Here is a 26,936-nt window from a genome sequence, read left to right on the forward strand (position 1 = left end):
ACACCCATACACACACACACAGCAAGAAGCAGTACCAGATCTCTCTACCACACCAGCCTCAAGGGAGATAAAAGAGGAACTATTCAAAGCCATGAATAAGAAAAAACAAAAGTGAAATAATCTTGCCAAAGTCTGAGCTTCAAACACTCCCACTGGGAGGATGGGGGTGGAGAGGGGTCTTGGGCTCCCCTCGAGGCCAGCCCCTTTCTCCTTTCTCAGGACAACTCAAAGACTGGAAACCAAGCCTCTTGTCAGGAAGGGGGCAAGGGAAGGTAACTATGCAAATCAATCCTATAGGTGCCTGAAAAAGAGACCTGGGGTTAGGGAAGGAAAGAAATAGGCGAAGGACAGAAAGAGATTCAAACTTACAGATGCAAAATACGTGAGCCCCGGGTATGAGATGTACAGTATGTGGATTATAGTCAAGAACTGTGCAGTATCCTCTGTGGCCAGCACACCTCACACTCTCAGCGTCTTTACTATCGTCGTGGTGTTCTCCACTTTCCCTTCTCACTCCTCTCGGTTCCCGTCCTGATGGGCTGGAAGGACTTACTCAGCGGTGTTCATTTCCTCTTCAGGAGGCAGCTTGGACCATGTGGATCCATCAACACCTCCAGAATCAAGTTATTTATTTCAACCAGCATCTGACCTGCCTCACTTTTTCAAAGTTCTAGAAGTCAGTAGGACCCAGAAGGATATCTCAGGACACCCCAAAATTTAGAAAACACAAGCAAATATGAGGACCTAAATTGACTACAACAGCAGCTTAAAATCAAATCACTGACTTCTTCCTAAAGTAGCATTTTCCAAACCCAAAGCAAGATTCCCTGATCCAAACGTCTCAACTCATGTTGCTGTCGCCAGCCAGCAGGAAAGTCTGTAGGCAAAGAAGATAGAAGAAAGAAAGCAGAGGAGAAGCTTTCTTGCTTTCTTAGCTTTGCCAAGAAGCTGATTGTCCTAATTTACCCACCTCTGATTTTAAATTCATGGGGGATATCCCCCATTAAGTGGTTAATCCCTTCTTCTTCCGAGTGTGAGGTGGAAAGAAAATCTACTATCCATGGGGTGTATCATCCCTCTGAGCCAGTGACATCTTACACACTTACCATGGTTCTTGAACCCTAGTATGCCTTAGCATTATCAGGAGGGTTTGCTGAAACACAGATTGCTGGGCCCCACCCTCAGAATTTCTCTTTTTAAATTACTTCTTTATTTACTTTTGGCTATGCGAGGCCTTCACTGTTGTGCACTGGCTTTCTAGTTGCAGCTAGTGGCGGCTATTCTCTGCTTGTGCTGCTTGGGCTTCTCGCTGCGGTGGCATCTCTTGTTATGGAGCATGGGCCCTAGGTGCAAGGCTTCAGTAGTTGTGGCGCACAGGCCTAGTCGCTCTGTGGCATGTGGGATCTTCCCGGACCAGGGATCGAACCCATGCCCCTGCATTGGCAGTCAGATTCTTAACCACTGGACCACCAGCTAAGTTCCCAGAATTTCTGATTCAATAGGTCTGGGGGAAGGGGCGTGGGGAAGAATTGATCATTGTGACATGTATTCAGATTCTGCACTAGAAACAAGGCCCAGGAGACAAATCAGTTTGCAAGAGCTGAAGTAGCTCCATGGGTCAAGAATCCACCTGAAATGCAGGAGACCCCAGCTCAATTCCTGGGTCAGGAAGATCCCTTGGAGAAGGGATAGGCTATCCACTCCAGTTGGGCTTGCCCAGTGGCTCAGATGGTAAAGAATTTGCCTGCGATGAGGGAGACCTGGGTTCGATCCCTGGGTTGGGAAGATCCCCTGGAGGAGGGCATGACAACCCAGTCCAGTATTCTTGCAGAATCCCACGGACAGAGGAGCCTGGGGGGCTACAGTACGGGGTCGCAAAGAGTCGGACACGACTGAGTGACTAAGCACACACACAGCCCACTTGAGCTGGGAGCTTGCCCTCAAAAAGTGGTACTGCTCCCAAAGACTGAACCTCCAGGTCACCTTAGGTAGGGTCCAGCAGAAGCAGAGCTTAGAGAAGGGGGTCACTGAGGGAATCTCGTGAAGGGAAACCTGTCAGGGAGTGAGAAAGAGGGTAAGGCCTGAGAAGACGTGAAGCAAAGATGTGGTCTGTTGGTGGGGAGGGGCGCAGCATAAGTAATACTGCAGAATGGTCCCTCCTCGAGGCCAGGAGGGCAACAGAGAGCGGAGAGGTGGGGCGACTTCTGGAGAGACAGCTCCCAGGAGCCCAGAGCCGTGCTCTGGAGAAGGAAGACAGCTGTGATCTGTAAACAGCCACCACTCTCTGCTTTGGGGAAGCAGCCTTGGGACATCACAGTGTCTGCTACACAAGACAACATCCCCTGATCCCACAAGTAGCTACTGCTCAGCAGCATGGGTACTCAACAAACCTTGAGCGGAGACTGCAAAGTTTTGTTTTTTGCTGGAATGCGGTTTTCTTTTTCAATATTATTAGATTTTCTTAAGGAAATTAAAACTACTATGAATGAGACCCATCACACTTTGACCATAAGAGTGTAGATCCAGCTTTTCTATTTGCTTTTAACTTTATATTGAAGTATCAGCAGTGGTGTGCTGATAAAATTTTAACAACCGGCTCTCTAAATGTAGTTCTGACGTGTACATTGATACTCTTGTTTGCACGAACAACAAGGAAAAGGGAAATGAAACAGCAAAGACCTGTTTCGAAACTGGGCTCAGTCTTCTTTGCTGAATTAGATAATACACTTCAAATAGGAAGACTATTTCCCTGATTTCTTTTACAGTATTCGCAGATGCAGAACAGCTTCTAATTTAACATGCTTTGTGAACATTTTCTTTCTAGGCAATCAACAGAACAATAAAGCAAGCCCTGGCGTATCGCATCTGATGATTTCCATGGTGTAAATACTCCCGCTATGGATGATTCAGTTCAGTTCAGTTCAGTCGCTCAGTCGTGTCCGACTCTCCGCGACCCCATGAATCACAGCACGCCAGGCCTCCCTGTCCATCACCAACTCCCGGAGTACACTCAAACTCATGTCCACAGAGTCGGTGATGCCATCCAGCCATCTCATACAAGCTGCTAATGTGATGTCCATGATCGTGGAGCTGGGCCACTTCGATACGGGTAGCAACCATTAGGTAGTAGTTCCACCATACACATATCAAAGTTGTAAATACTCTCAAGGGCAGAGAGAACAGTAGAATAGTTAGGAAGTGATGAGTGCTGAGTATTTGTTATATTTGTCAAAAAATATATATTTCATTGTAAGTTATAATTTCATTTTTTACAATGGCTGTGATTAACTGGCAACTCTCAAACTTCTGGAAAATGCAACAGTCTGCTCTCATGAACGGACGCCAGCCCACCTATGAAATACACACAAAGAAGCACGCAACCAGTACCCATGAAAAGAAAGAACACACAGCACAATCAGATCTCCAGAAGATTCCCTCGGCCCTCCTTGTCGCCACTGGGCTCCTTCCCCCAGAACCCTCGCTGGATCACCGACACCCTGACTTGCAACCACTGGATCTGTTTGCTTGCTTTGTAGGTTGTTGTTTTTGTTCAGTTGCTAAATCATGTCTGACTCTTTGTGACCCCATGGACTGCAGCACACCAGGCTTCCCTGTCCTTGAATATCTCCCGGAGTTTGCTCAAACTCATGTCCATTGAGTCGGAGATGCCATCCAACCATCTCATCCTCTGTCGTCCCCTTCTCCTCCTGCCTTCAATCTTTCCCGGCATCAAGGTCTTTTCTAATGAGTCTGCTCTCTTCACATCACGTGGCCAAAGTATTGGAGCTTCAACTTCAGCATCAACTCATTTCAACTTCCAAAGAATATTCAGGATTGATTTCCTTTAGGATTGACTGGTTTGATCTCCTTGAAGTCCAAGGGACTCTCAAGAGTCTTTTCCAGCACCACAGTTCAAAAGCATCCATTCTTTGGTGCTCAGCCTTCTTTATGGTCCAACTCTCACATCCATACATGACTACAGCAAAAACCATAGCTATGACTATACGGACCTTTGTTGGCAAAGTAACGTCTCTGCTTTTTAAAACGCTGTCTAGGTTTTTCATAGCTTTTCTTCCAAGGAGCAAACATATTTTAATTTCATGGCTGCAGCCAGCATCTGCAGTGATTTTGGAGCCCAAGAAGACAAAGTCTGTCACTGTTTCCATTGCAGGTTACACCAGTGGAACTGTAAGCCTGCAGTTTGAAGTGTCACCACTAGAGGACTCTCGTGAGGCCCAGACAATGCCCGGCCTGCAGGACTTCGAAAGCTCCTTCCAAACCCAGTCCCCTGGCACTTACTCACCTCTCTCCTCTAAGGGGACCTTCTGTGACTCACAACCCAGGGTGGGAGGAGATAGAGAAACAACTGAGTGATAAATCTGAGCGTGGGTAAGTCTCTGGAGGACCTCTGGGGCCACAGATGTCCCAGGGGAGATGTAGGGACCAAGTTCTGGCCAAGGAGTCCCAAATGGGGCTTTGCCCTCCAACCCTAGTGTGGTCTGCCGGTGAGCCAGCGGGCAAATGAACGAGGTTGCTTCCTCCCGGGTCATCACTGAGCCCGCTGACCAGGTGAACCCGTGGAAAAGCAGGTCGAGAGAATAGGGGAAAGGAAGTATAACAGAGTTCAAGTTCACAGCGAGTGGGACAAAGCTAGGTTTGAATCACTGCCTCTTCACCCGCTAGGTTTGTAAACTTGGGTAGACTTTACTTCACCTCTCTGAAACTTAGTTTGCTCATCTACAGAACAGGAACAATAAAACCCTCCTTGCTGCTTCATTGACAGACTAGGTAAGATACCATATATGAAGCAAGAGGAGGGTCACGTATCTTTTCAGAAGTACTATTTTCAGTATCAGAATGAAAAGGAGACTCCTGTTTTGTTTGTGAAGGTTATGTACAGAACTGACAAGTGTGGAAATATGGGGATTAAAATTGCTCTGAATAATATGCAAACAGCTATTTCATTTGTGCAAGGAGTTAAATGCACATTAAAATGTATACACACATTCCACATACATACACCTACTTTTACATAAAAGGGATAGATACATGATATTTTTCAATCAGCTTTATTTTTTTTTCTTTTTTGATGGTTTTACCTCTTTCTTAGTATAACATACCATCTCTAGCACACCACATAATCCTTGCTAGCAAACCAATATATTGCATTCTGTGTTATTATCCATATTCATATAAGATAATTTACATATATATACATATATATGGCTTTACAAAAATAGGTTCCTCTAATGCTCTTTCTGCACCTTGCTATTCTTTCTTTTTTTAGACAGACTTTTTATTTTGTATTGGAATATAGCTAATTAACAATATTGAGATAGATTCAAGTGGACAGCAAAGGGACTCGGCCATACATACACATGTATCCGTTCTACCCCAAACTCCCCTCCCATCCAGGCTGCCACGTAACCTTGAGCAGAGCTTCCTGTGTTACACAGTGCTATACAGTAGGCCCGTGTTGGCTATCCATTTTAAATATAGCAGTGTGTACATGTTGATCCCAAACTCCCTAACTACCCTTCCCCCCTGTATCTTGCTATTCTTAATACAACTCATAAAAATCTTTCTGAGTTAATAAATACACTCTACTATTTTTAATGGCTGCATAATACTCCAAAGTACAGATGTTCTGTAACTAGGTCAGCTATATCTCAGTTAAAAGCTACTTGCTTTGCTTCTATACTTGTTTCTACTAAGAACAGTACTCCAATAAGCCCCCTTATACCACTACCATCATAAACCTTTTAAACTATATTTTAAAATAATTTTATATAAAGATCTTTTGTTTTTATGGGAAAGATCCTGAGAATGGGTTTTTCAGGTCAAAGGAATTATACAATTCTTATTTTAAACAATTGTCTCCAGATTGCATCCCAAAAAAGTCTGTTACAATTTATATTTCCACCAACGCCATATGAGAGCATGTTCTTCTCCAAATCCCTGGAAGCAGTCAGCTTTGCCTTCTTATTTTTGTTTGTTTGAGGATTTTCTTTTTATTGTGGACATTTTCAAACATCTTGAAACCAAATAAAATAGCATAATAAGCCCCCCAAATATTCACAACTCAGCTTCAGCAATTATCAACATTCTGCCATTACTGTAGCTTTCTTTATAATTTTTGCAAATTTATGGACATAAAGTGATACACTTGCTACTTTTAAAAAGTCTTGTTTTTGCGTTTCTCTAACTGCTAGTGTTTCTGAGCACATTTTTCACATGTTTGGAGTTCATCTTATATAAGTGCCTATTCATTCCATTTGTATATTTCTTGGTTGTTTTTTTCTTGTCAATGTATAGGAGCAGTTTGTATTATAGATGTTAATCTTTGTATTCTATTTTGCCAATATTTTTGATGTTTGTTTACAATATCTTTTGCCCTTCTAAGGATTTTAATTTTTTAATATATTTTAAGTGTATGTTTTGCTTTCTTTTACAGCATTTATATTTTCTATATCACAAAAGAAACTTACCCACCACCACTACCAAATGTAACCTGGTACAACCATTTTGGAAAGTTGTTTGGCAGAATCTATTGAAGAGGAACATTTATACATCCTATGACCTAGAAGTTCTGTTCCTAAGTATATACACAACAGAAATGCGTAGATGTGGTCAGCCAAAGACGTGTGCAAGAATATTCATGGCACTTGATCATAGCCAAAAACCGATAAGGGGAAAAAGTGGTAATGCTGGTCAACATTAGAATAGACAAATAAATTGTGGTATGTTCATCTAATGTAACACTATACAGCAACGAGAATGAACTACAACTACACTTGATGACGTGGACAATCTCGTATCGAAAAAGAAACCAGGGAATTCCCTGGCAGTCCAGAGATTAGTATTCCTAGCTTCCACTGCAGGGGGGACTGGGTTCAATCCCTGGTCAGAGAACTAAGATCTTGCAAGCCATGCAGCATGGCCAAAGAAAAAAAAGAAAAGAAAAAGAAACCAGACATAGAAGAGAATATATGGTATGATTCCCTTTATGTAAATATCAAAAATAAGAAAACTAACTTGTGGTGGCAGAAGTCAGGGTAGAGATTACTCTTAGAATGGGGTAGAAGGAACTTTGTGGTGTTGCTGGTCATAATCTGTTTCTTGATCTGTGTACGGGTTAAACAGATGTGCTCACTTTATGACCTATGACTTGCACGCTTTTCTGTAAGTATGAAGTATTTCAGTAGAAAGTTGACAAGCTCCACTTGAAAACCTGCACACAGATCTTTACAGCAGCTTTATTCATAATCGCCAAGACTTGGAAACAACCAAGATGTCTTTCTGTGGGTAAATGGACAAATAAACTGTGGGACATCTAGACAAAGGAATGTTATTCAGCACTGAAAAGAAACGAGCTATCAAACCATGAGGAGATGTAAGGAAACTTAAATGCATATTACTAAGTGGGAAAAGTCTATCTGAAAATGCTACATACTGTATGATTCCAACTATATGACATTCTGGAGAAAGCAAAACTATGGAGACAGTAAAAATATCAGCGGTTGCCAGGGATTGTGGGGAGGTGAGAGAGAAATGAATAGGTGGAGCGCAGAAGACTTTTAGTGCAGTGAAAACATGGCACTGAAAATATACTGCAACAGTGGATACATGTCACTATCCATTTGTCTAAGCTCACAGAATATATAACGCAAGCATCAACTCTAAACTGTGGATTTGGAGTGATAATGATGGATCAGTGTAGGTTCATCACTTTTACCATTTTAGTGGAGTATGTTAATAATGGGAACAGCTATACAATTGTAAGGGTAAGCGGTATATGGGAAATCTCTGGACCTTCTATTCAATTTTGCTATTAACCTAAAACTGCTCTAAAAAATAAAATATATTTTTCAAAAGAGAGTGAAAAAGATTTACTCTCTTCCTGATGGATAATTATGCCATGGCATTTATTAAATTTTCCAATGAATTAAAATATTTTCTTTATCGCTTACTAAATTCTCACATCTGCTGATATATATTTCTGGATTCTCTATTTGATCCCATTGATGTATTTTTGCATTTGTCAATTCCTGTGCTGAAATTATAATAATATCTGGTGAGACAAGCCCACTTCTCATTACTCTTCATTGCCACACTTCTCTCGACTATTCTCAGGCATTATTCTTATATATAATCTCTATTTTAGTCCAGTTTTAAAGACCATGAAATAGATTTAACATAGCAATAATAGAATTTCATTATACTTACAATTTAATTTAGAGAATGGGTATTTCAATCCTTTTAAGTCTTCCCATACAGCCCATATCTTTTTATTTATTCACATTTTGTTTTATAGCCTTCATAAGATTTTACAGTTTTCATATAGGTACTGTGCCTTTCTAGTTAAATTTATTCCTAAGGACTTCCTTCTTATTGCTATCATGATTGGAATATTTTCCCCATTACTAATTCTGTTTCCTCCATTCTTTTGCTAGAATGTAGGAAGGCTATTGGTTTATGTATGTGTCCAGAAGCAGAACACAAACCGAGGTGTGGTGAATAAACGTTCCCTTTGTGCCGGATGGAAGAAATTCATTTCCATCTGGCTTTTCCCAGCTTTTCTCCAGGATGGGTTTAAATTCAGTAGCATCGACACAGTGCCAGGAAGCAAGAGGGCACCGAGTCCTTGTCCCAGCCGCCATCCCCTGAGATAGCCACGGTCTCCTTGCCTCCTGTCTCTTGTCCTTACTGGCCTGTGCTGCATTGTCCCTCTTTTCTTTCTGAAGAGTCTTTCCCCCTCCTTCTCTGCCTCTCTCCCTCTTCCTCCCTCTGGCATTTAGAAAACTCGTCCCCACCTCCATATCTGGCTTCCCAGGTGGCTCAGTGGTAAAGAATCCATCTGCCAATGCAGGAGACGCGGGACACGCGTGTTCAATCCCTGGGTCAGGAAGATCCCCTGGAGGAGGAAATGGTAACCCACTCCAGTATTCTTGCCTGGAAAATTCCCTGGACAGAGGAGCCTGGCAGTCTACAGTTCATGGGGTCTCAAAGAGTCAGTCGTGACTGAGCACACACACGCCCACACCTCCATATCACACTAGGCAGTGGGAACCTCCCTAGCGCCCCCTCTGCCCAGACACAGCACGCAGCATTTCCATCCAGGAATTAAGACACAGATCCCCTTGCACTTGGAACCTAAGTGTCTACATGGGGTCCTGTCCTTGAGTGAAGGGGTTGCAGAGTGATCCCCCTTTCCCAGGGACCTGCAGCATCTTCTCATCCCTTGCTGCTCCTTCCTCTTCGTGTCTGGAGACTCCCTTTACTCTGATTATTCATTCTCTTAAATCTAGGTTCATGCCACGAGTTACAGAAACACTCAAAAGGTAAAAGAAGCTTCTTTTTCTCTTTCTGCTTCCTCATCCCTTCTCTGAGGCAACAGAGTCAGAGCAGCCTCATTCAAGTAGGAGAAGGAGTGTCAGGGGAAAAAGAAGCTCTGGTGGGGAAAACACTGTTAATATTTCAACACAGACATATAGGCACAGGGAAAAAAACCCTGGGGGAAATAAAAACAGAATGTTAACAGAGATGCTGTGCTTCCGAGAGGTGAAAACATGAATGAGTTTTCTAATTTATATATTTTTAAAAATTTTGCTAAGTTTGTAGAATGTGTTACTTATATCATCACATACACAAATTACCTAAACCAATTCACTTGTTTGTGTTCTATGTAAATCAAATTTATCGCATGAGAAAGTCCTACGAACTCAAGCATAATTAAGAAACACAATGAACATTTTAAAACAGATGTACAGAGTACAAAATATAAAGAATATAAAGGCAGGCTCACTCACTGGCTCAGTAGCTTGGGTTGGTTTCTAGAATGACAAACAATTACGTTTGTTATGAAGTTAAGTTTATTATGCTGATTTGGGGGTCTTGGATCAGCTAAGCATGAGGGAATAACCAAGTGAACCAAAGGATTCATGATGTACCTATTTCTAAAAGAACTTTCGCACCATAAGGCAGTTGGGTTTTCCAAAGCTAACCATGTTGATGGTTAGAGGATGTCTTAGATCTGGTAGGTTCTTAAAAACAAAGCCAGAGACAGGAATTCTTGCTCAAGTGCTGGGGATGGGGAAACTATATGAGAAGGCAGTGAGGGATTTCCATGGGATTTCCCAGGCAAGAATATTGGAGTGGGTTGCCATTTCCTTTTCCAGGGTATCTTTCCGACCCAGGGATCCAACCCACATCTCCTGCACTGCAGGTGGATTCTTTAGTCCTGAGCCAACAGGGAGGCCCATCTAACGCTTAGGAATCTGTAAGTATTGTGAAAACAGGGACTTTATCTTTCCTGCTTCCCAGGCTGAGATTACATATTTAATTAATTTAACGTAATAAATATTTACTGAACGAGTAATTGATTAGTATTCCATCATCTCTCAGTAGAGGCCACTAGCATAGAAACAAACCGCACAAGATCTGAGGTCAGACATCTGAGTTCGAATCCGAGTTCTGAGCCTCAGCTTTTACCTTGGAAGTGCCGTGAAGAGTCAGTGAGTTAACGGGATGTACAATACTTGGCACGTGGGAAATTCTCCATTAGGGCCTCCGTTGGGAAAATGCCTTTCCCAGGAAAGCTCGGAGCATCCCTCGCGGGGTGTCCGGGGGCTGCGGGGGTGAGTGCGATGGGAAGGGCAGGGGGAGGAGGGAAACGCCGCTGAGGTTGGGCCTGCCCGGGCGCCCAGCCGGCCCAGGCCGGGGCGGAGCCTCCTCGGGGCGGGCGGGGGCCGGGCGGGTCCCCGGAGGCCCCGAGGGACCGGGCCAGCCGCGCGGCCGCCGTCCACGCGCGCGATGGCGAGCGCGGCCCCGGGGTCCGGCCCGCGGCCCGCGCTCCTGCTCCAGCTCGCGGCGCTGCTCGGGACGCTGCGGCCGCAGGTGAGAAGCGGGCGGCCGCGGAGCCTCCAAGCTCGGGTCGGGGGCGCAGGCGAGGCCACGGGGGGCGCCACGCCCTCCCCCGGGTCCGGGTGGCCCCAAGTCAGCCCCTGGCCGGAGAAAACCTCCTCGTTTGGGGGAGTTGTCAGCTGCCCCGCGAGCTGCAGAGGAGACCCAGCATCCCGCCCCTCCTGCGGCGTGGGGGTGCGGGGGGAAGGAAGAGCCCGAGGGAGGGGGCCCTCGCTTTCCTGCCAGGCCTCTCAAAACTTCTGGAACCCGGCTTCCTTGGAACTTTAAAGGTCCCTTGTGGAAAAGTGAGCCCACACACCCATTTTTACAGACAAATTCAGGCGGATCACAGCGCTCCCCCTTACCACTGACTGGACCCCGAACTTACAACCTCTGGGATAAGTAAGCTGGACCTATGGGAATCTGGTTCAACCATGCCGGCAGCAGAAAAGTCCAGTCTTACAGAAATGCAGTGAGCGGAAAAAGCCAGGAGTACAACCCAGGAGTCTAACCTATAACCCCCAGAACAGTTATTGGGCTCCCAGAGGCAACTGTGCCCAAGTGGCTCAGGTGGTAAAGAATCTGTCTGCAACTTGGGAAACCCAGGTTTGATGCCCAGGTGGGGAAGATCCTCTGGAGAAGGGAATGGCAACCCATTCTAGTCTTTTTGCTGAGAGAATTCCATGGACAGAGGGTCCTGGCGGGCTACAGTTCATGGGGTCGCAAAGAATCAGGCACCACTGAGCGACTAACACACACACACACACACACACACACACACACACACACACACACACACAGAGGCAACTGCTCGTGCTACCCCAGGCCCACTTCCAGCTTGAGACCTACCCCATGGTTGCCATCTAAGAGCACAGTGTGGCCAGATTGGGTGTTTCCAGGGGAAAAGGTGAGAAAAAAAAAGCTAGAAATGACAAAAATTAGAAATCTTGACTTTTTAAGTGAAATCTTTCCAATTTTTAGAAATTGGTAGCTAACTGTAGACAAAATTTTGAACCCACTGATGGTCAAACAAAACTCAACTGTGGGCTCAGTCTGCAGCTTCTTGCCCAGGACAGTCTCCCTCCTGCCATGTGGCAGATCACAAAACAGGGCGGGAAAAGAGAGGGCTCAGAGGCAGCTTCCTGACTCTACTCCAAAACCATTGGCTTGCCCCCAAACCTGAGGGTCCGGGGGCAGGATGTGGCCTTTGCAGAGGTGCGGCAGGGCTACCCGGATGTTAGAGTTCCTGCTAGGAGTTCGGCCCCACCCTGTTTGCTCAAGGAAGGGCTGGAGCAGGTGAGTTAGCCCAGCGGGGCCCAGGCACTAGGGCAGCGCCAGCCTCCCTATCGTGGCCACCCCCAGCCTTGGTCCAGGGGGCCCCCTGGAGGCTGGCACCAAAAGTAGCTGGGCCGGTTTAGGGGGCGGGGGCGCAGAATGGGTCATCCCCAGAGAGGCAGACAGTGAAGCCAAGGAGAAAGGGACCAGTTGCTGGAACCAGAGAGACGGTGGTTCAAGTCCCAGTCCTGCTGTTTATCTGTGTGGCTTTAGGCTGATTACCTAACTTTACTGAGCCTTAGTCTCCTTCACCTGTACAGTGGTAAGAGTAATAGCACCGTTTGCTGGACTCCTGTGGTGGTGCAGTGCTGAAGACTCTGCTCCCAATGCAGGGGGCCTGGGTTCAATCCCTGATCAGAGAACTAGATCCTGCGTACCAAACCAAGAGCCCTCAAGTGAAAGTGAATGTGTTAGTCACTCACTCATGTCCAACTCTTTCAACCCCGTGGACTATAATCCTCCAGTCTCCTCTGTCTGTGGAATTCTCCAGGCAAGAATACTGGAGTGGGTTGCCATTTCCTTCTCCAGGAGATCTTCCTGACCCAGGGGTTGAATCTGAGTCTCCTGCATTGTAGGCAGATTCTTTACTGACTGAGCTACCAGGGAAGCTCTCATGCTGCAACTAAAATCCAGCTAAGCCAAAGAAAATTTTTTAATAAAACATCAGTCTCTTAAGAGTCACTGATGTCCTTTTGTAAAGGAGCCAGGCTCCCAGTTCCCTCTGTCACCCCTCTCCAGGGTCTTGGAGATCAGGGGGTAGAGCCAGCAGCTTTCCCAATCATCCATCCTTCTTTCTGCTTCCCTCTGGGGGAGAGGGAGTCCCTGCCTGAAAGGACTAGGGTGGTCCCAGGCCTCTCAGGAGAGGTGGCCTTGTTTCCACTGCAGGTTCAGAGCTTCACGCCAGAGAACCTCCTGTTTGTGTCCACCCCGGATGGAAGTCTCCACGCACTGAGCAAGCAGACAGGAGACTTGAAGTGGACGCTGAAAGATGGTAAAGAAAGACTGTCACTCCTCACTCCTTGGACCTCGAGCTGGGGGAGGTCACCTCAGGATAAGAGCATGGGGTCTAGAATCCAAAACTCAGGTGTCTTCAGTCAGCTTTACCACTTACCCAGGCTGTGTGGCCTTGGAAAAGTCACTTCACCTCTCTGAGCCTCAATGTCCTCACCTGTAAAATGGGGCCAAGGGTAACGACCCTACCTACAGGAGAGGTATTACATTACACTCATGACAGAATGCTTGCTTGGTGTCCGGCACATGGTAAGTACCAATGTGAGGTATGCCTTTCAATGGAGAGTCTGGAGGGGACTGCTCATGGTCATGTCATTGTCCCTGCAGATCCCATCATCCAGGGGCCAACGTACGTCACAGAGTAAGTGGACTACGCTCTCTCAAAGCACGGACAGCTGGGAGATGGGGAAGCCAGGGTTCCCTGGAGGGGCAGGTGGGCTGGAAGGAAGGGAAGAAATTCGGGTCTGGAGCTCTGTGGTGCCTCCTCCCAGGGGTGGGCTCCTACTGGCAGGGAAGTTGGAGGGAAGGGGCCCTCTTGGGATCAGGAGGCATGAACGAACCTTCCCCCGTTCCTCTGCCCCACAGGACAGTCTTTCTCTCAGACCCAGCTGATGGCAGCCTGTACATCTTGGGGACCCAGAAACAACAAGGATTAATGGTATGTTTCGTACTGTGCTTGGATGGGCAAGGATCAGGACTTCTGTTAGCCAGGGTACTGAGGGGGCTGTAGGGCCAGAATCTGAGTGTCCTGTGGAGGATAAAGTCTGAGAGCAGTAGGGCAAGGCTGTCTGGAGGGGCCTGTCGAGGTTGGGAGTGGGATTGACTCTGGCTGTATCTGTACAGAAGGCTGACTGTCAGGTCTCTGAGAGTGTCAGGAGCTTCTCCAGGGGCTCTGAGGGTTTTTAGGGGAGACCTATGTATTAGTTGTTGTTTAGTTGCTGTCATGTCCTACTCTTTGCAACATCACAGACTGTAGCCCACCAGGCTCCTCTGTCCATGGGATTCTCAGGCAAGAGTACTGGAGTGGGTTGCCATGCCCTTCTCCAGGGGATCCTCCCTACTCAGGGGTCGAATTTACATCTCCTACAATGGCCAGTGGATTCTTTACTGCTGGGAAGCCCGTGTATCAGTTACCTTTTGCTAAATAAGAGGTTGCCCCCAAACTCAAACTTTAAATGCAGACAATTTAACTCATTTTCGTGGGATGACAGTTGAGGCTGGACTCATCCGGGTGGTCTTGCTCAAGCATCTGTGGTCAGCTGTCGGTCAGCTGGCTCTTTTTCTGAAAGCTGGTTGGTAGTTGGCTGGCTTTTGACAGGGGCCACTGGGACAGGGGTCTCTCATCTTTAAGCAGACAAGCCTGGACTTGTTCACATGGTATCAACAAGGGAATCAGAAGTGGCAGGAGGGGGCAAGGCCAGGGCATGAGCAGTTTTCAGGCTTTGCTTATTCTCTTATCCCTTAGTATCCACAGAGGATTAGTTCCAGGTCAAGCTCCCACCACCAAAATCAGAGGGTGCTCAAATCCTTTATGTAAAACAGCACAGTATTTGCATATAACCTAAAGATACCCTCGCATATACTTTAAACCATCTTAGATTACTTCTAAGACCTAATACAATGTAAATGTCATGTAAGCAGTTGCCAGGTGTGCAGCAAGGTCAAGTTTTGCTTTTTGGAACTTTCTGAAGCTTTTTTTTTTTTTTCCAAAAAAATATTTTCAATCTGCAATTGGTTGAATCTGTGGGTGCAGAACCCCTGGATGTGGAGGCTGCCTGTATTACATTCACTAATGTCTCATTAGCCAAAGCTGGTCACGTGGCCAAGCGCAGAGGCCAGCCGTGTCAGAGCTCTGACTGCTGTGGGAGGCCTGCCAGGATGGGCTTACTCTGTGATTAGGAAACTGAATTGATAAGAAATGTTGGTGTGTCTATGGTGTGTCCAACAGGCAGGCCCCAGCAAACAGACAGCACACTCCGACTGGAGAGCTGAAGGACGTTTTATTAATGGGGTTACTTACAAAGATGGGGGCCTAGTGTTGTTGTTCAGTCGTGTCTGACTCTTTGCGACCCCATGGACTGCAGCAGGCCAGGCCTGTCTGTCCCTCGCCATCTCTCCGAAACATCTCCTGAAGTTTGCCCAAATAGTACTAGAGTGGGTTGCCATGCCCTCTTCCAGGGGATCTTCCCAACCCAGGGATAGAACCCAGGTCTTCCTCATTGCAGGTAGATTCTTTACCATTTGAGCCACCAGAGAAGTCCAAGAATCTGGAATGGGTAGCCTATCCCTTCTCCAGGGGATCTTCCCGACCTAGGAGTTGAACTGGGGTATCCTTCTTTGCAAGCGAATTCTTTATCAGCTGAGCTAGCCACGGGGCTGAGGGTAGGAGACTGGAAGGCAGGGTGCCGAATCCTATGACCTGTACCGTGGGGTGCTATTTATCAGCTCTAAGCCGATGGGGGAAGCAGTTATCACTACCTGGAGCTGGAAGGGGTTTGGGGAGAGGACCATGTGACAGGAGGCCTTTGGGGGAGAGGCACAGCCAGTCCACGATGACTCTGGGAGTCACACCAGAGTCACCCTCCCCCTGTTCCTGGCCCTTCCCTTATCCCAGCCCCACTGGAAGCCAGAGCACGTGGCACCCATTGATGGAATCCACACGAGTATGTCTCCCTGGAGAGAGGCAGAGAGCAGACCTCCTGTTCATCCAGCTGTGTGTCCGCCATCGGGTCTTATGGGGCAGGTGTGGCTGTCGGTGACATCACTCCCCTGCCTCTGGGATGAAGTCCAGTTGCCCCAACAAAGCACATCAGGACCAGCTCACTCGGGCAGCATCTTCACTCGCCCATGGGCACCTATGTGCACACACACGTGCGCACACTCACACTGATTAATTTCCTGAATATGCCAGCTCTGGGGCTTCACCTAGATTTTCCCCATTGGGTTCCAGACTGCCTGGGTTCCAGGTTGCTGCAGTAACAGCACACATATCCCCGTGGATCCATAGGGCTTGCTCTCCTGCTCACACCGTGTGACCCACGTGGGTCCTCGGGGGCCCTGTCCACAGCAGACCCAAGCTGTCCGATGCGCCGTCTCAACCTGGGCTTCTCCCACACCAAAGAGTGCGGCAAGTGACATGCTCCCTCCCTTCGGCTAAAGTGGGTTTCATGGCTGTGCCCACTTTAAGCACAAAAGATGGGTAATCTTACCAGGAGCCCAGAAGGAGAACCAGAATATTTGTGGAACATGCTCGCCTTCCCCACGCTGGTTCCTATTCATCCCCCAAGGCCCAGTTTAAACCGCAAAGTCCTTTCCAGCCCTTGATCTCGCCTCCAGCTCGCCTCCACTTCCGTCTGCCCGTCTCCATTCGACTCCCAGTGCGCTGGCTTCCTGGCTGTTCCTCAGACGTGCCACTTGGGCTCGTCAGCAGGGGGCCCTGCTGGTGGTCTCAGCATTCTGTCCCTCTGCCCTCCACATGCTCCTGAGCCTCACTGCTCCCTCGGCTTGAGTTCTCACTCTCTAGCCTCCCTATGTGAAACAGCGTCTCTAATCACTCTCTATCCTGGTTTTCTGAGTTTGTTTTAATGACAGTTACCACTGCCCGGCAGTCGTTTATGTGTTTTTGTTCATGATCACACACACCAGAAACGTAACTCTGTGCAGAAAGGCGCTTGGGCCCCAGCAACCCAGCTAGTAACAGGTGAAATGACTGAGCGAATGAACGCGCCACTGAGCGTCTTCCTCCAGCCCTTCCGTCCTTCACACCTGCGTCAGGTGCCCTCGGCTTCCGCGCTGTCCCATCACCGCGCTAACCTTACACGCCAGCTGTCGGTCGTATTGCCTTCTTGTGTGGTCCATCCTGACTCAGCGCTTGTTTGTGCCTGGGGCGCTGTCGTCTAAGAGCTCTGTATGTGGAGTTTGGGGATTTTTTTTTTCACTTTGATATAGTTTCAAACCTAAGGAAAAAATGCAAGGATAGTACAGAGCAACTGTTTTTTCCCTTTACACAGCTGCATCGATTTTTTTAACATCACTTTCACTTTATTATTCTCTCTTAGTAGATAGATATAGTAGATAATATTACATGTATGTGTGTGTGTGTGTATATATATATATATTTATGTATGTATGTGTATAAAGGGCTTCCCTGATAGTTGGTAAAGAATCTGCCTGCAATGCAGGAGACCCCGGTTCAGTTCCTGGGTCGGGAAGATCAGGTGGAGAGCGATAGGCTACCCACTCCAGTATTCTTGGGCTTCCCTTGTGACTCAGCTGGTAAAGAATCCACCTGCAATGCAAGAGACCTGGGTTCGACCCCTAGGTTGGGAATATCCCCTGGAGAAGGGAAAGGCTACCCACTCCAGTATTCTGGCCTGGAGAACTCCATGGACTGTCAATGGGATTGCAAAGAGTCGGACATGACTGAGTGACTTGCACTTTCACTTTCATATATATAAAATTTATATTTTTCTATCTTAATAGATATAGATAGATAATATTAAACATGTATATATAAAATTGATATTATTCTATCCTAGTAGATATAGATAGATAATATTCCACATGTGTGTATCTATAGATACAGATAGATACTATTACATGTGTATATATACAATTTCTTTTCCTGAGCTCTTTGAGAAAGAGTTGCAGACATTCTGCCCCTTTATTCCTAAAGCATCGTTGTGTAGTCCTAAACAAGGACTTTCTCCTACACAACCTGAGTTGTTTAAATTCTCAAAATCAGGAGATTGAACATTGAGGCAATAGTATTATCTCATCCACAGTCCATGTTAATGTTTCATTTGTAAAGTACTTTATTTGATTCGTTATTTGGTTCTGGCTGTGTGGCAAGCGGGGGCTGCTCTCTAGTTGCCTCTCACAGGCTCCAGAGTGCTCAGGCTCAGGTGTTACAGTGTACGGGCTTAGTTACTGTGGGGCATGTGGGATCTTCCCAGACCAGGGATCAAACCCGTATCCTCTGCATTGGCAGGTGGATTCTTAACCACTGGACCACCAGAGAAGTCCCGTATTAATTTTGTCAAGTGTCCCAGTGGTGTGCTTTATTGTTTTCAGCCCAGACCTTGAACCAAGATCACCCCTTGCATCTGGTCCTTATGTTTCTTGAAAGTGACAGTGTCAGTCACTAAGTCGTGTCCAACTCTTTGCAACCCCATGAACTGTAGCCCACTGGCTCCTCTATCCATGGGATTTCACAGGCACGAATATTGAAGCAGATTGCCATGCCCTTCTCCAGGGGATCTTCCCAACCCAGGGATCGAACCCTGGTCTCCTGCATTGCAGGCAGATTCTCTACCATCTGAGCCACCAAGGAAGCCAGGCTTTTCTCCTGGGTGTCCCTTAATCTGGCACAATTCCCCAGCATCTCCGAGGCCGTCATGGCCACTGAAATTTTCAAGTCTCAGTGAGTGTTTCTGAGGTTGTTAGTCCAGGAGCGCATGATCAGGTGGCATCTTGGAGCTGGGGGTGGGATTTACTGCAGCTCCTTCAGAGGTGTAGCAGAGTGGTTAATTGTGTGGGTTCTGGAAGCCGGCTCTGCTACTTACAGCTGTGTGACATTAGCCAAATTACTCAGCCTCTCGGGAAATGGATATGATCATCGTTGTGCCCAGTAAATAGGTTGCATGTGTTTCTCTGCTCTTCCTGCTCCCTAGAGGCTGCCCTTCACCATCCCTGAGCTGGTTCACGCCTCCCCGTGTCGCAGCTCTGATGGTGTCTTCTACACAGGTAAGCATCCCTCCAGCCTGGGGTCCTAGTCCAGCAGGGACGGGACCGAGGTCTGGCCAGGCCAGAGGGGCACGGTGCAGACAGGTTGCACACCCTCCCCAGGTCATCTAGAGAGTGGGCACCCTTCCCACCTCCACAGGCCGGAAGCAGGATGCCTGGTTTGTGGTGGACCCTGAGTCAGGGAAGACGCAGAAGACGCTGACCACAGAGCAACCCTCTACCCCCCGCCTCTACATCGGCCGGACACGTGAGTCAGACCCCAGCTGCTCCCCAAGCTCTGGACAGTCCCTGCTTTGGCTCTGCCCAGGTCTGGCAATTGCTCTCCACGCTGAGTTCGGGCCAGTCAATCACTCTGTCAGTCAACAAACTCGTCACTGAGCACTGAACAAGGAGCCAGGGACATGGCAGTAACAAAACAAACTTGGTTCGTCCATGGTGATGCTCACAGACTTTGGCCTGCAGGCTGGGTGTTCAGGGAAGCCCCTGCCTCCACAAAATGAGGTCGCCTGGGTCGGGGTGGAGGAGCATCATATAGGCATTCCTGGTAACCCTGATTCTTTGGTGTCCCCAGAGTACACAGTCACCATGCACGACCCCAGGACCCCAACCCTGCGCTGGAACACCACCTTCCGCCGCTACTCTGCACCCCCCGTGGATGGCTCACCTGGTAAATGTGAGTGTCTCCCTGCCCTGGCCCCACCTTAGAACAAGGTCCCCAACTCGAGGAACCCTGAGTGGCATCCATGATCAAACCCCACCACATTCAGACCCATCTGACCCCCTGAGGGATCCCACATACTGAATGACACCCTCCTGATGGACAGCCTAGGTCACCAACTCAACGCGCACACTCTGACCCTCCTGTACCCTGAGAAGCTTTCAGCATCTTGACTCCTTCACACTTGTAGTGAGCCCAGCCAGGTCACCCTGGGTGCTCCCCAGACCCCAAGTGACCCCCAAGCAACCTCTGCACACCTGAGCAGTCCCCGCGTGTCCCAACTGACCCCCAGTGTTGACAGGTCCCTGAGAGATGACCCTGAGTGACCACCCCCAGAGTCACCACCCCCCCTTGATATAATGACTGCCCTTCCCTATGTGGGTATGCTTCCTGAAACTGTACAAATGTTAGATTTTTAATCTTGGGTAATATTTGATTATATTCTTTGCAGCCAAAGATGGAGAAGCTCTATACAGTTAGCAAAAACAAGACCAGGAGCTGACTATGGCTCAGATCATGAACTCCTTATTGCCAAATTCAGACTGAAATTGAAGAAAGTAGGGAAAACCACTAGACCATTCAGATATGACCTAAATCAAATCCCTTATGATTATACAGTGGAAGTAAGAAATAGATTTAAGGGACTAGATCTGATAGATAGAGTGCCTGATGAACTCTGGATGGAGGTTCGTGACATTGTACAGGAGACAGGGACCAAGACCATCCCCATGGAAAAGAAATGCAAAAAAGCAAAATGGCTGTCTGAGGAGGCCTTACAAATAGCTGTGAAAAGAAGAGAAGCGAAAAGCAAAGGAGAAAAGGAAAGATATAAGCATCTGAATGCAGAGTTCCAAAGAATATCTAGGAGAGATAGGAAAGCCTTCCTCAGCGATCAATGCAAAGAAATAGAGGAAAACAACAGAATAGGAAAAACGAGATCTTTTCAAGAAAATTAGAGATATCAAGGGAACATTTCATGCAAAGATGGGCTCTATAAAGGACAGAAATGGTATGGACCTAACAGAAGCAGAATATATTAAGAAGAGGTGGCAAGAATACACAGAAGAACTGCACAAAAAAGATCTTCACGACGAAGATAATCACGATGGCGTGATCACTCACCTGGAGCCAGACATCTTGGAATGTGAAGTCAAGTGGGCCTTAGAGAGCATCACTATGAACAAAGCTAGTGGAGGTGATGGAATTCCAATTGAGCTATTTCAAATCCTGAAAGATGATTCTGTGAAAGTGCTGCACTCAATATGCCAGCAAATTTGGAAAACTCAGCAATGGCCACAGGACTGGAAAAGGTCAGTCTTCATTCCAATCCCAAAGAAAGGAAATGCCAAAGAATGCTCAAACTACTGCACAATTGCACTCATCTCACACGCTAGTAAAGTCATGCTCAAAATTCTCCAAGCCAGGCTTCAGTAATATGTGAACCGTGAACTTCCAGATGTTCAAGCAGGTTTTAGAAAAGGCAGAGGAACCAGAGATCAAATTGCCAACATCTGCTGGATCATGGAGAAAGCAAGAGAGTTCCAGAAAAACATCTATTTCTGCTTCATTGACTATGCCAAAGCCTTTGACTGTGTGGATCACAACAAACTGTGGAACATTCTGAAAGAGATGGGAATATCAGACCACCTGACCTGCCTCTCGAGAAACCTGTATGCAGGTCAGGAAGCAACAGTTAGAACTGGACATGGAACAACAGACTGGTTCCAAATAGGAAAAGGAGTACGTCAAGGTTGTATATTGTCACCCTGCTTATTTAACTTATATGCAGAGTACATCATGAGGAACGCTGGGCTGGAAGAAGCACAAGCTGGAATCAAGATTGCTGAGAGAAATATCAATAACCTCAGATATGCAGATGATACCACCCTTATGGCAGAAAGTGAAGAGGAACTCAAAGGCCTCTTGATGGAAGTGAAAGAGGAGGATGAAAAGGTTGGCTTGAAGCTCAACATTCAGAAAACGAAGATCATGGCATCTGGTCCCATCACTTCATGGGAAATAGATGGGGAAACAGTGGAAACAGTGTCAGACTTTATTTTTTTGGGCTCGAAAATCACTGCGGATGCTGATTGCAGCCATGAAATTAAAAGACGCTTACTCCTTGGAAGGAAAGTAATGACCAACCTAGATAGCATATTAAAAAGCAGAGACATTACTTTGCCAACCAAGGTCCATCTAGTCAAGGCTGTGGTTTTTCCCGTGGTCATGTATGGATGTGAGAGTTGGACTGTGAAGAAAGCTGATCGCCGAAGAATTGATGCTTTTGAACTGTGGTGCTGGAGAAGACTCTTGAGAGTTCCTTGGACTGCAAGGAAATCCAACCAGTCCATTCTAGAGGAGATCAGTCCTGGGTGTTCAATGGAAGGACTGATGCTAAAGCTGAAATGCCAATACTTTGGCCACCTCATGCGACGAGTTGACTCACTGGAAAAGAGTCTGATGCTAGGAGGGATTGGGGGTGGGAGGAGACGGGGATGACAGAGAATGAGATGGCTGGATGGCATCACCGACTCGACGGACATGAGTTTGGGTGAACTCCGGGAGTTGGTGATGGACAGGGAGGCCTGGTGTGCTGTGATTCATGGGGTCGCAAAGAGTCGGACACGACTGAGCGACTGAACTGAACTGAATATAACATTACAAAGAAATTGCTTTTCTTCTGTTATTGTTCAGCTCGGTCATCTTCATATATGCTTAATCCAAAGGAGTCACTTGTGTTATTTCATTTCCTTCTGTTTTGGGGTGTTTTTTTCTTCATTTCCTTTAGTATATCAATGTCTCTGTTACTGGTTTCTAAGAACTCATTTTTAACTAAGGGTGTCAGCCATCTGTCATGCAATGCAGATGAAACACCGTATTTTATTGCCATCAATTTACTCTGGTATTCGGTATTTACTCTGGTTGTGTATTGAAATATAATCATGTTGTGTTTAAAAAAATAATAGTAACTGCTGCTGCTGCTAAGTCACTTCAGTCGTGTCCGACTCTGTGTGACCCCATAGATGGAAGCCCACCAGGCTCCCCCGTCCCTGGGATTCTCCAGGCAAGAACACTGGAGTGGGTTGCCATTTCCTTCTCCAATGTGTGAAAGTGAAAAGTGAAAGTGAAGTCGCTCAGTCATGTCCGACCCTTAGCGATCCCACAGACTGCAGCCTACCAGGCTCCTCCATCCATGGGATTTTCCAGGCAACAGTACTGGAGTGGCTTGCCATTGCCTTCTCCGATAATAGTAACTACCCTTCCTAAATGCCTGAATGACCCCGAAGGTGCCCTAAGCCACTCCAGACCCTGATTCCACCATTACACCTGAGAACTCACACAGGCGACCCTGCACATCACAGGTGACACCCACAAGGCCCCTAACTGAGCCCCTTTCACATTCCGAATGACTCCCATGCTACCCACATGTGTCCAGACCACCCTGACTGACCAACAGCCAGACCATGATTGACTTCCCCACATCCTAAGTGACAAGCACTGATTCGCACACCGGAGTTGCCTTCGGATGACCTCAGCTCACCCCTACATCTTACACAACTGTCCCGCTGAGCCTGATCCAAGTGACCCAGTGAACTTCCCATGTCCTGATAACCCTCCAGGTGATCTCACCTGACCTCCACACACCTGAGGGGCCCTGCGGACAGCCCACCCTCAAAGCAGCTTCCCCACCCCAAGATGCTCCAAAGTGCCTCAGGGCAGGGCTCGCTGACCACATCTCTGCAACCATCTTTCCCGGCAGACATGAGCTACCTGGCATCCTGCGGGATGGGCCTGCTGCTGACCGTGGACCCAGGGAGTGGGGCGGTGCTGTGGACACAGGACTTGGGCGTCCCTGTGGTGGGCGTCTACACATGGCACCAGGAGAACCTGCGCCAGCTACCCCACCTCACACTGGCTCGAGACACCCTGCACTTCCTTGTCCTCCGCTGGGGCCACATCCGACTGCCAGCCTCGGGCCCCCAGGACACGGCCACCCACTTCTCTGCCTTAGGCACCCAGCTGCTGTAAGTGCCCATGTCTGGGGGCCGGGGAGGAGCTTCTGGAAGTATTCTGACCAGTGTAGCCCAGGTCCAGTGGGCAGGTGTGATGTCCAACCATGACACAACAGTACAGCTGGACCAAGCGTCACAGTATTTCACAGTTTGGTAAATAACCAGTGCCCTGCATGCTCACCATGTGCTCCCAGGATCCTCGGCTAGCCTCACTGCTCAGCAACTGATAGGGTAAAATCTGGCCAAGGAAGGGCCTCCACGTCTGCTCCCCAGTGCTACAGCTGGCATCTGTTCTGATCGGTAGGTACTATGTGTTTACTGGGGCTTTCCTGGCGGCTCAGTGGTAAAGAATCTGCCTGCAATGCAGGAGATGCAGGAGATGGGAGTTCCATCCCTGGGTCGGGAAGATCCCCTGGAGGAGGGCATGGGAACCCACTCCAATTTCTTGCCTGGAGAATCCCATGGACAGAGGAGCCTGGTGGGCTACAGTCTATAGGGTCGCAAAGAGTTGAACATGACTGAAGAGACGAAGCACACAGGCACATGTGTTTATTGATTTTTAAAAACCTTAAAAATGACCCTTCCTTATAACCCCACATACCTTAGTGTCCCCATCTTGGGGAGCCAGGAGACAGACTGGGAAAATCAGGGATTATCCATTCATTAAGTGGGTTCTCCAAATATTAATTGAGCACTTGCTACATAGCAATCACTTGCTAGACTCTGGGAGTACAGTAATATAGCCAGTGTTCCGATCTACAGAAATCTCAGAGTCTAGTGCAAGAGACAGGTGTGTAAAGAGGTAATCATGCTATGGTATGATAAGGGATGAGAGAAGTATGGTGTATCATGGGAATGTATAAAAGGGCACTTAAATCAAGACTGGGGGCAGGAGGCAATCATAGAAACTTTCCTAGAGGAATGGACATACAAGTTGAAACCTAAAGGGTGAAGAGGAAATGAGAGAGAGACAGATCATAGCAGCCAGGAAACCGAGAAAGTTAACAAAACAAGGCAGGAGCACAGCTCTGAGCGGAGGATAAGGTCTGAGGCTGTTAAACAGGGATCTTGTCAGATCATTTGAAGGGTTTAGGATAAGGTTAAGGAGAAGCCATTGGCAGGTTTTAGATGAAGAAGTGATTTGATCATATTTTCATTTCAGAAGGATAACTGGCTACAGTGTAAAGAGTATCGTAGTGTTGTGGGGAGGACGCAGGCACAGAACATTGCATTAGTTCAGGCAAAAGAAGAAGACATCCTGGACTAGGACAGAAACACTGGAGGTGGAAATAAGTGAAGGCTAATGGATATTAAGAGGAAAAGACAGTATTTGGTGATTAGAAAGGTTGATGATGGTGAGCAAGGAGTCACTAATTGCCCTCAGGTTTCTGGAAGCACACGAGTGCTGTTGTTTTCAAAGTAGGGAACACTGGAGGAAGAATTAGGGGAGGAGGAGGAATAGGAGGAAGAAGCAGGGAGGAGGAAGAGAAGCAGGTAAGGAACGAAGTGATGAGTTCAGATTTAGAAAACTGAGCTCCTGGAAGAGGTCTGGGCTAGAAGCAGATTTAGAAGCAATGACTGTAGAGTTTGTATCATTAGCTTTAGCTATATAACCAATCACTCCCAAAATTTAGGGTTTCAGAATGAACAGTCCTTATTTTTCAAGGTTCTGTGGGTCAGCTGAGTGGTCTTCTGGTCTGGGCAGTCAGCCGGCAGCTTGGCTGAGCCTGGACAATCTAGAATGACTTCACTCACCTATCTCATAGTTAGTGGACTATTTGGCCTATGGGTATCAAATAAGGTCTCTCATACCCCTACACAGTAACCTGGTTTTCCTCTTGTGGTGGCCTCGGGGTTCCAAAGAACCCTATGAGAAGGCAAGCCCCGATGCACAAACGTTTCTCAAGCCTCTGATTGTCTCCTTTGGTATCATCATATTGGCCAAAGCAAGTCACATGACCCAAGCCAGAGTAAGCGTGGGCGGGGACAATATAAGGACACCTGTACTATGGGACTGAGACTGCTCACCACCTTCTCTCATTCTTCTCCCCTTTCCTCTCTCCCACTAGGACGACACTGAAAGTGGGAAAGGATGAAGCTGGCTTCTATGTCTCTAAAGCTCTGGTTCACACTGGGGTGGCCCTAGTGGTGAGAAAGGGCCTCTGAGGGGCTGGAAAGAGGGGATGAGGCAGGAGAGAAGCCCCCTGCCATCACTCATCACTCTCCATCTTCTGCCGTAGCATCGTGGGCTGACCCTGGCCCCCACCGATGGCCCCACCACAGAGGAGGTGACACTCCAAGTCTCAGGAGAGCGAGAGGGCTCACCTAGCACCGCTGTCAGATACCCCTCAGGCAGTGTGGCCCTCCCTAGCCATTGGCTTCTCATCGGTGAGACCCCTTCCACCCAAACTCAAAGGACCTGTGAGCCCAGCTTCTGAGCTAGAAGGCTGAGGTCACCTTCAGCCCACTGACCTCATCCCTGCCTCTTAGGACACCATGAGCCACCCCCAGTCCTGCACACCACCATGCTGAGAGTCCATCCCACCCCTGGGGGTGGGGCTTCTGGGACCAGACTCTCAGAAAGCATCCAGGCTCCAACTCTCTTCTTGGAGGTCAGTGCTCGATGGGCAGAGGGCCTGTGGGGAGATGCCGCAGGGGTGGGCAGCCCTGGACATTTTCCTCAGGCTTCTAGGCATAACATTTGAGGTGGGTCAACTGACCTCACAGTTTCTCAGAAGAAAAACTTTTTTTGTGGTTATTGCCAGAAAAAGTGTTACAAGTGTCAAAATGGTATTGGCTATCTAAATTGTGAAACACAGGTCATGGTTTTTTTATTCTTCAGCTTAGAGGTGGCAAAAGATTTATCAAGTGAGAAAATGGAAATGGAAAAACTAGAAAAGTATGCCCTCCTGGGAGAGGACTGGACAAGAGTCGCTAGTCGTTCAAGGTTAGAAGGAACAGGCGTGCTCTGTTCTCAGAATGACACGATTCTCAAGTCTGGTTGCTCATCAGAATCACCTAGAAGCCCACCTAGGAGCTCACTGAATTCAGAATCTCTGGAGGTAGATATTAGTATTTTTTGGTGATGTCCAAGAGTATCTGGGTTTTTTAGTGACACCCCAGGTCTCCTGGGGCACCACAATTTTCAGCACCACGGAGAGTGCCAGATTTGCCATCATGTAGACCACTCACTCTCCACCCCTTCAGCTAAG

The 26,936-nt window shown here is 47.6% G+C and overlaps 1 protein-coding gene across 1 annotated transcript; it reads left to right on the top strand.

Annotated features, from left to right (window-relative positions):
* The first annotated feature begins 12,921 nt into the window (after positions 1 to 12,921).
* On the top strand, positions 12,922 to 20,310 carry LOC148773718 (serine/threonine-protein kinase/endoribonuclease IRE2-like). The gene is made up of 6 exons (XM_088833058.1): positions 12,922 to 13,228; positions 13,576 to 13,609; positions 13,834 to 13,906; positions 18,921 to 18,993; positions 19,133 to 19,240; positions 19,565 to 20,310. Exons 1-6 carry the CDS (start codon positions 12,922 to 12,924, stop codon positions 19,696 to 19,698), a joined length of 729 nt encoding a protein of 242 aa, XP_088689184.1. The 3' UTR covers positions 19,699 to 20,310.
* The last annotated feature ends 6,626 nt before the right edge of the window (positions 20,311 to 26,936 follow it).

This window comes from Moschus berezovskii, chromosome 27 (assembly GCF_049115385.1).
Source record: "Moschus berezovskii isolate FMDL1 chromosome 27, NW_MosBer_1.0, whole genome shotgun sequence".
Lineage (NCBI taxonomy): Eukaryota > Metazoa > Chordata > Mammalia > Artiodactyla > Moschidae > Moschus > Moschus berezovskii.

What these genes read in the sequence shown, in the direction of transcription:
- LOC148773718 (XM_088833058.1), top strand. Translation starts at nt 12,922, where the DNA reads ATGTCCTTTTGTAAAGGAGCCAGGCTCCCAGTTCCCTCTGTCACCCCT. An exon ending in AGAAACAACAAGGATTAATG is followed by an intron (nt 13,907 to 18,920) that starts GTATGTTTCGTA and finishes CCTGCTCCCTAG; the next exon opens with AGGCTGCCCTTCACCATCCC. An exon ending in CCTCTACATCGGCCGGACAC is followed by an intron (nt 19,241 to 19,564) that starts GTGAGTCAGACC and finishes TGGTGTCCCCAG; the next exon opens with AGTACACAGTCACCATGCAC.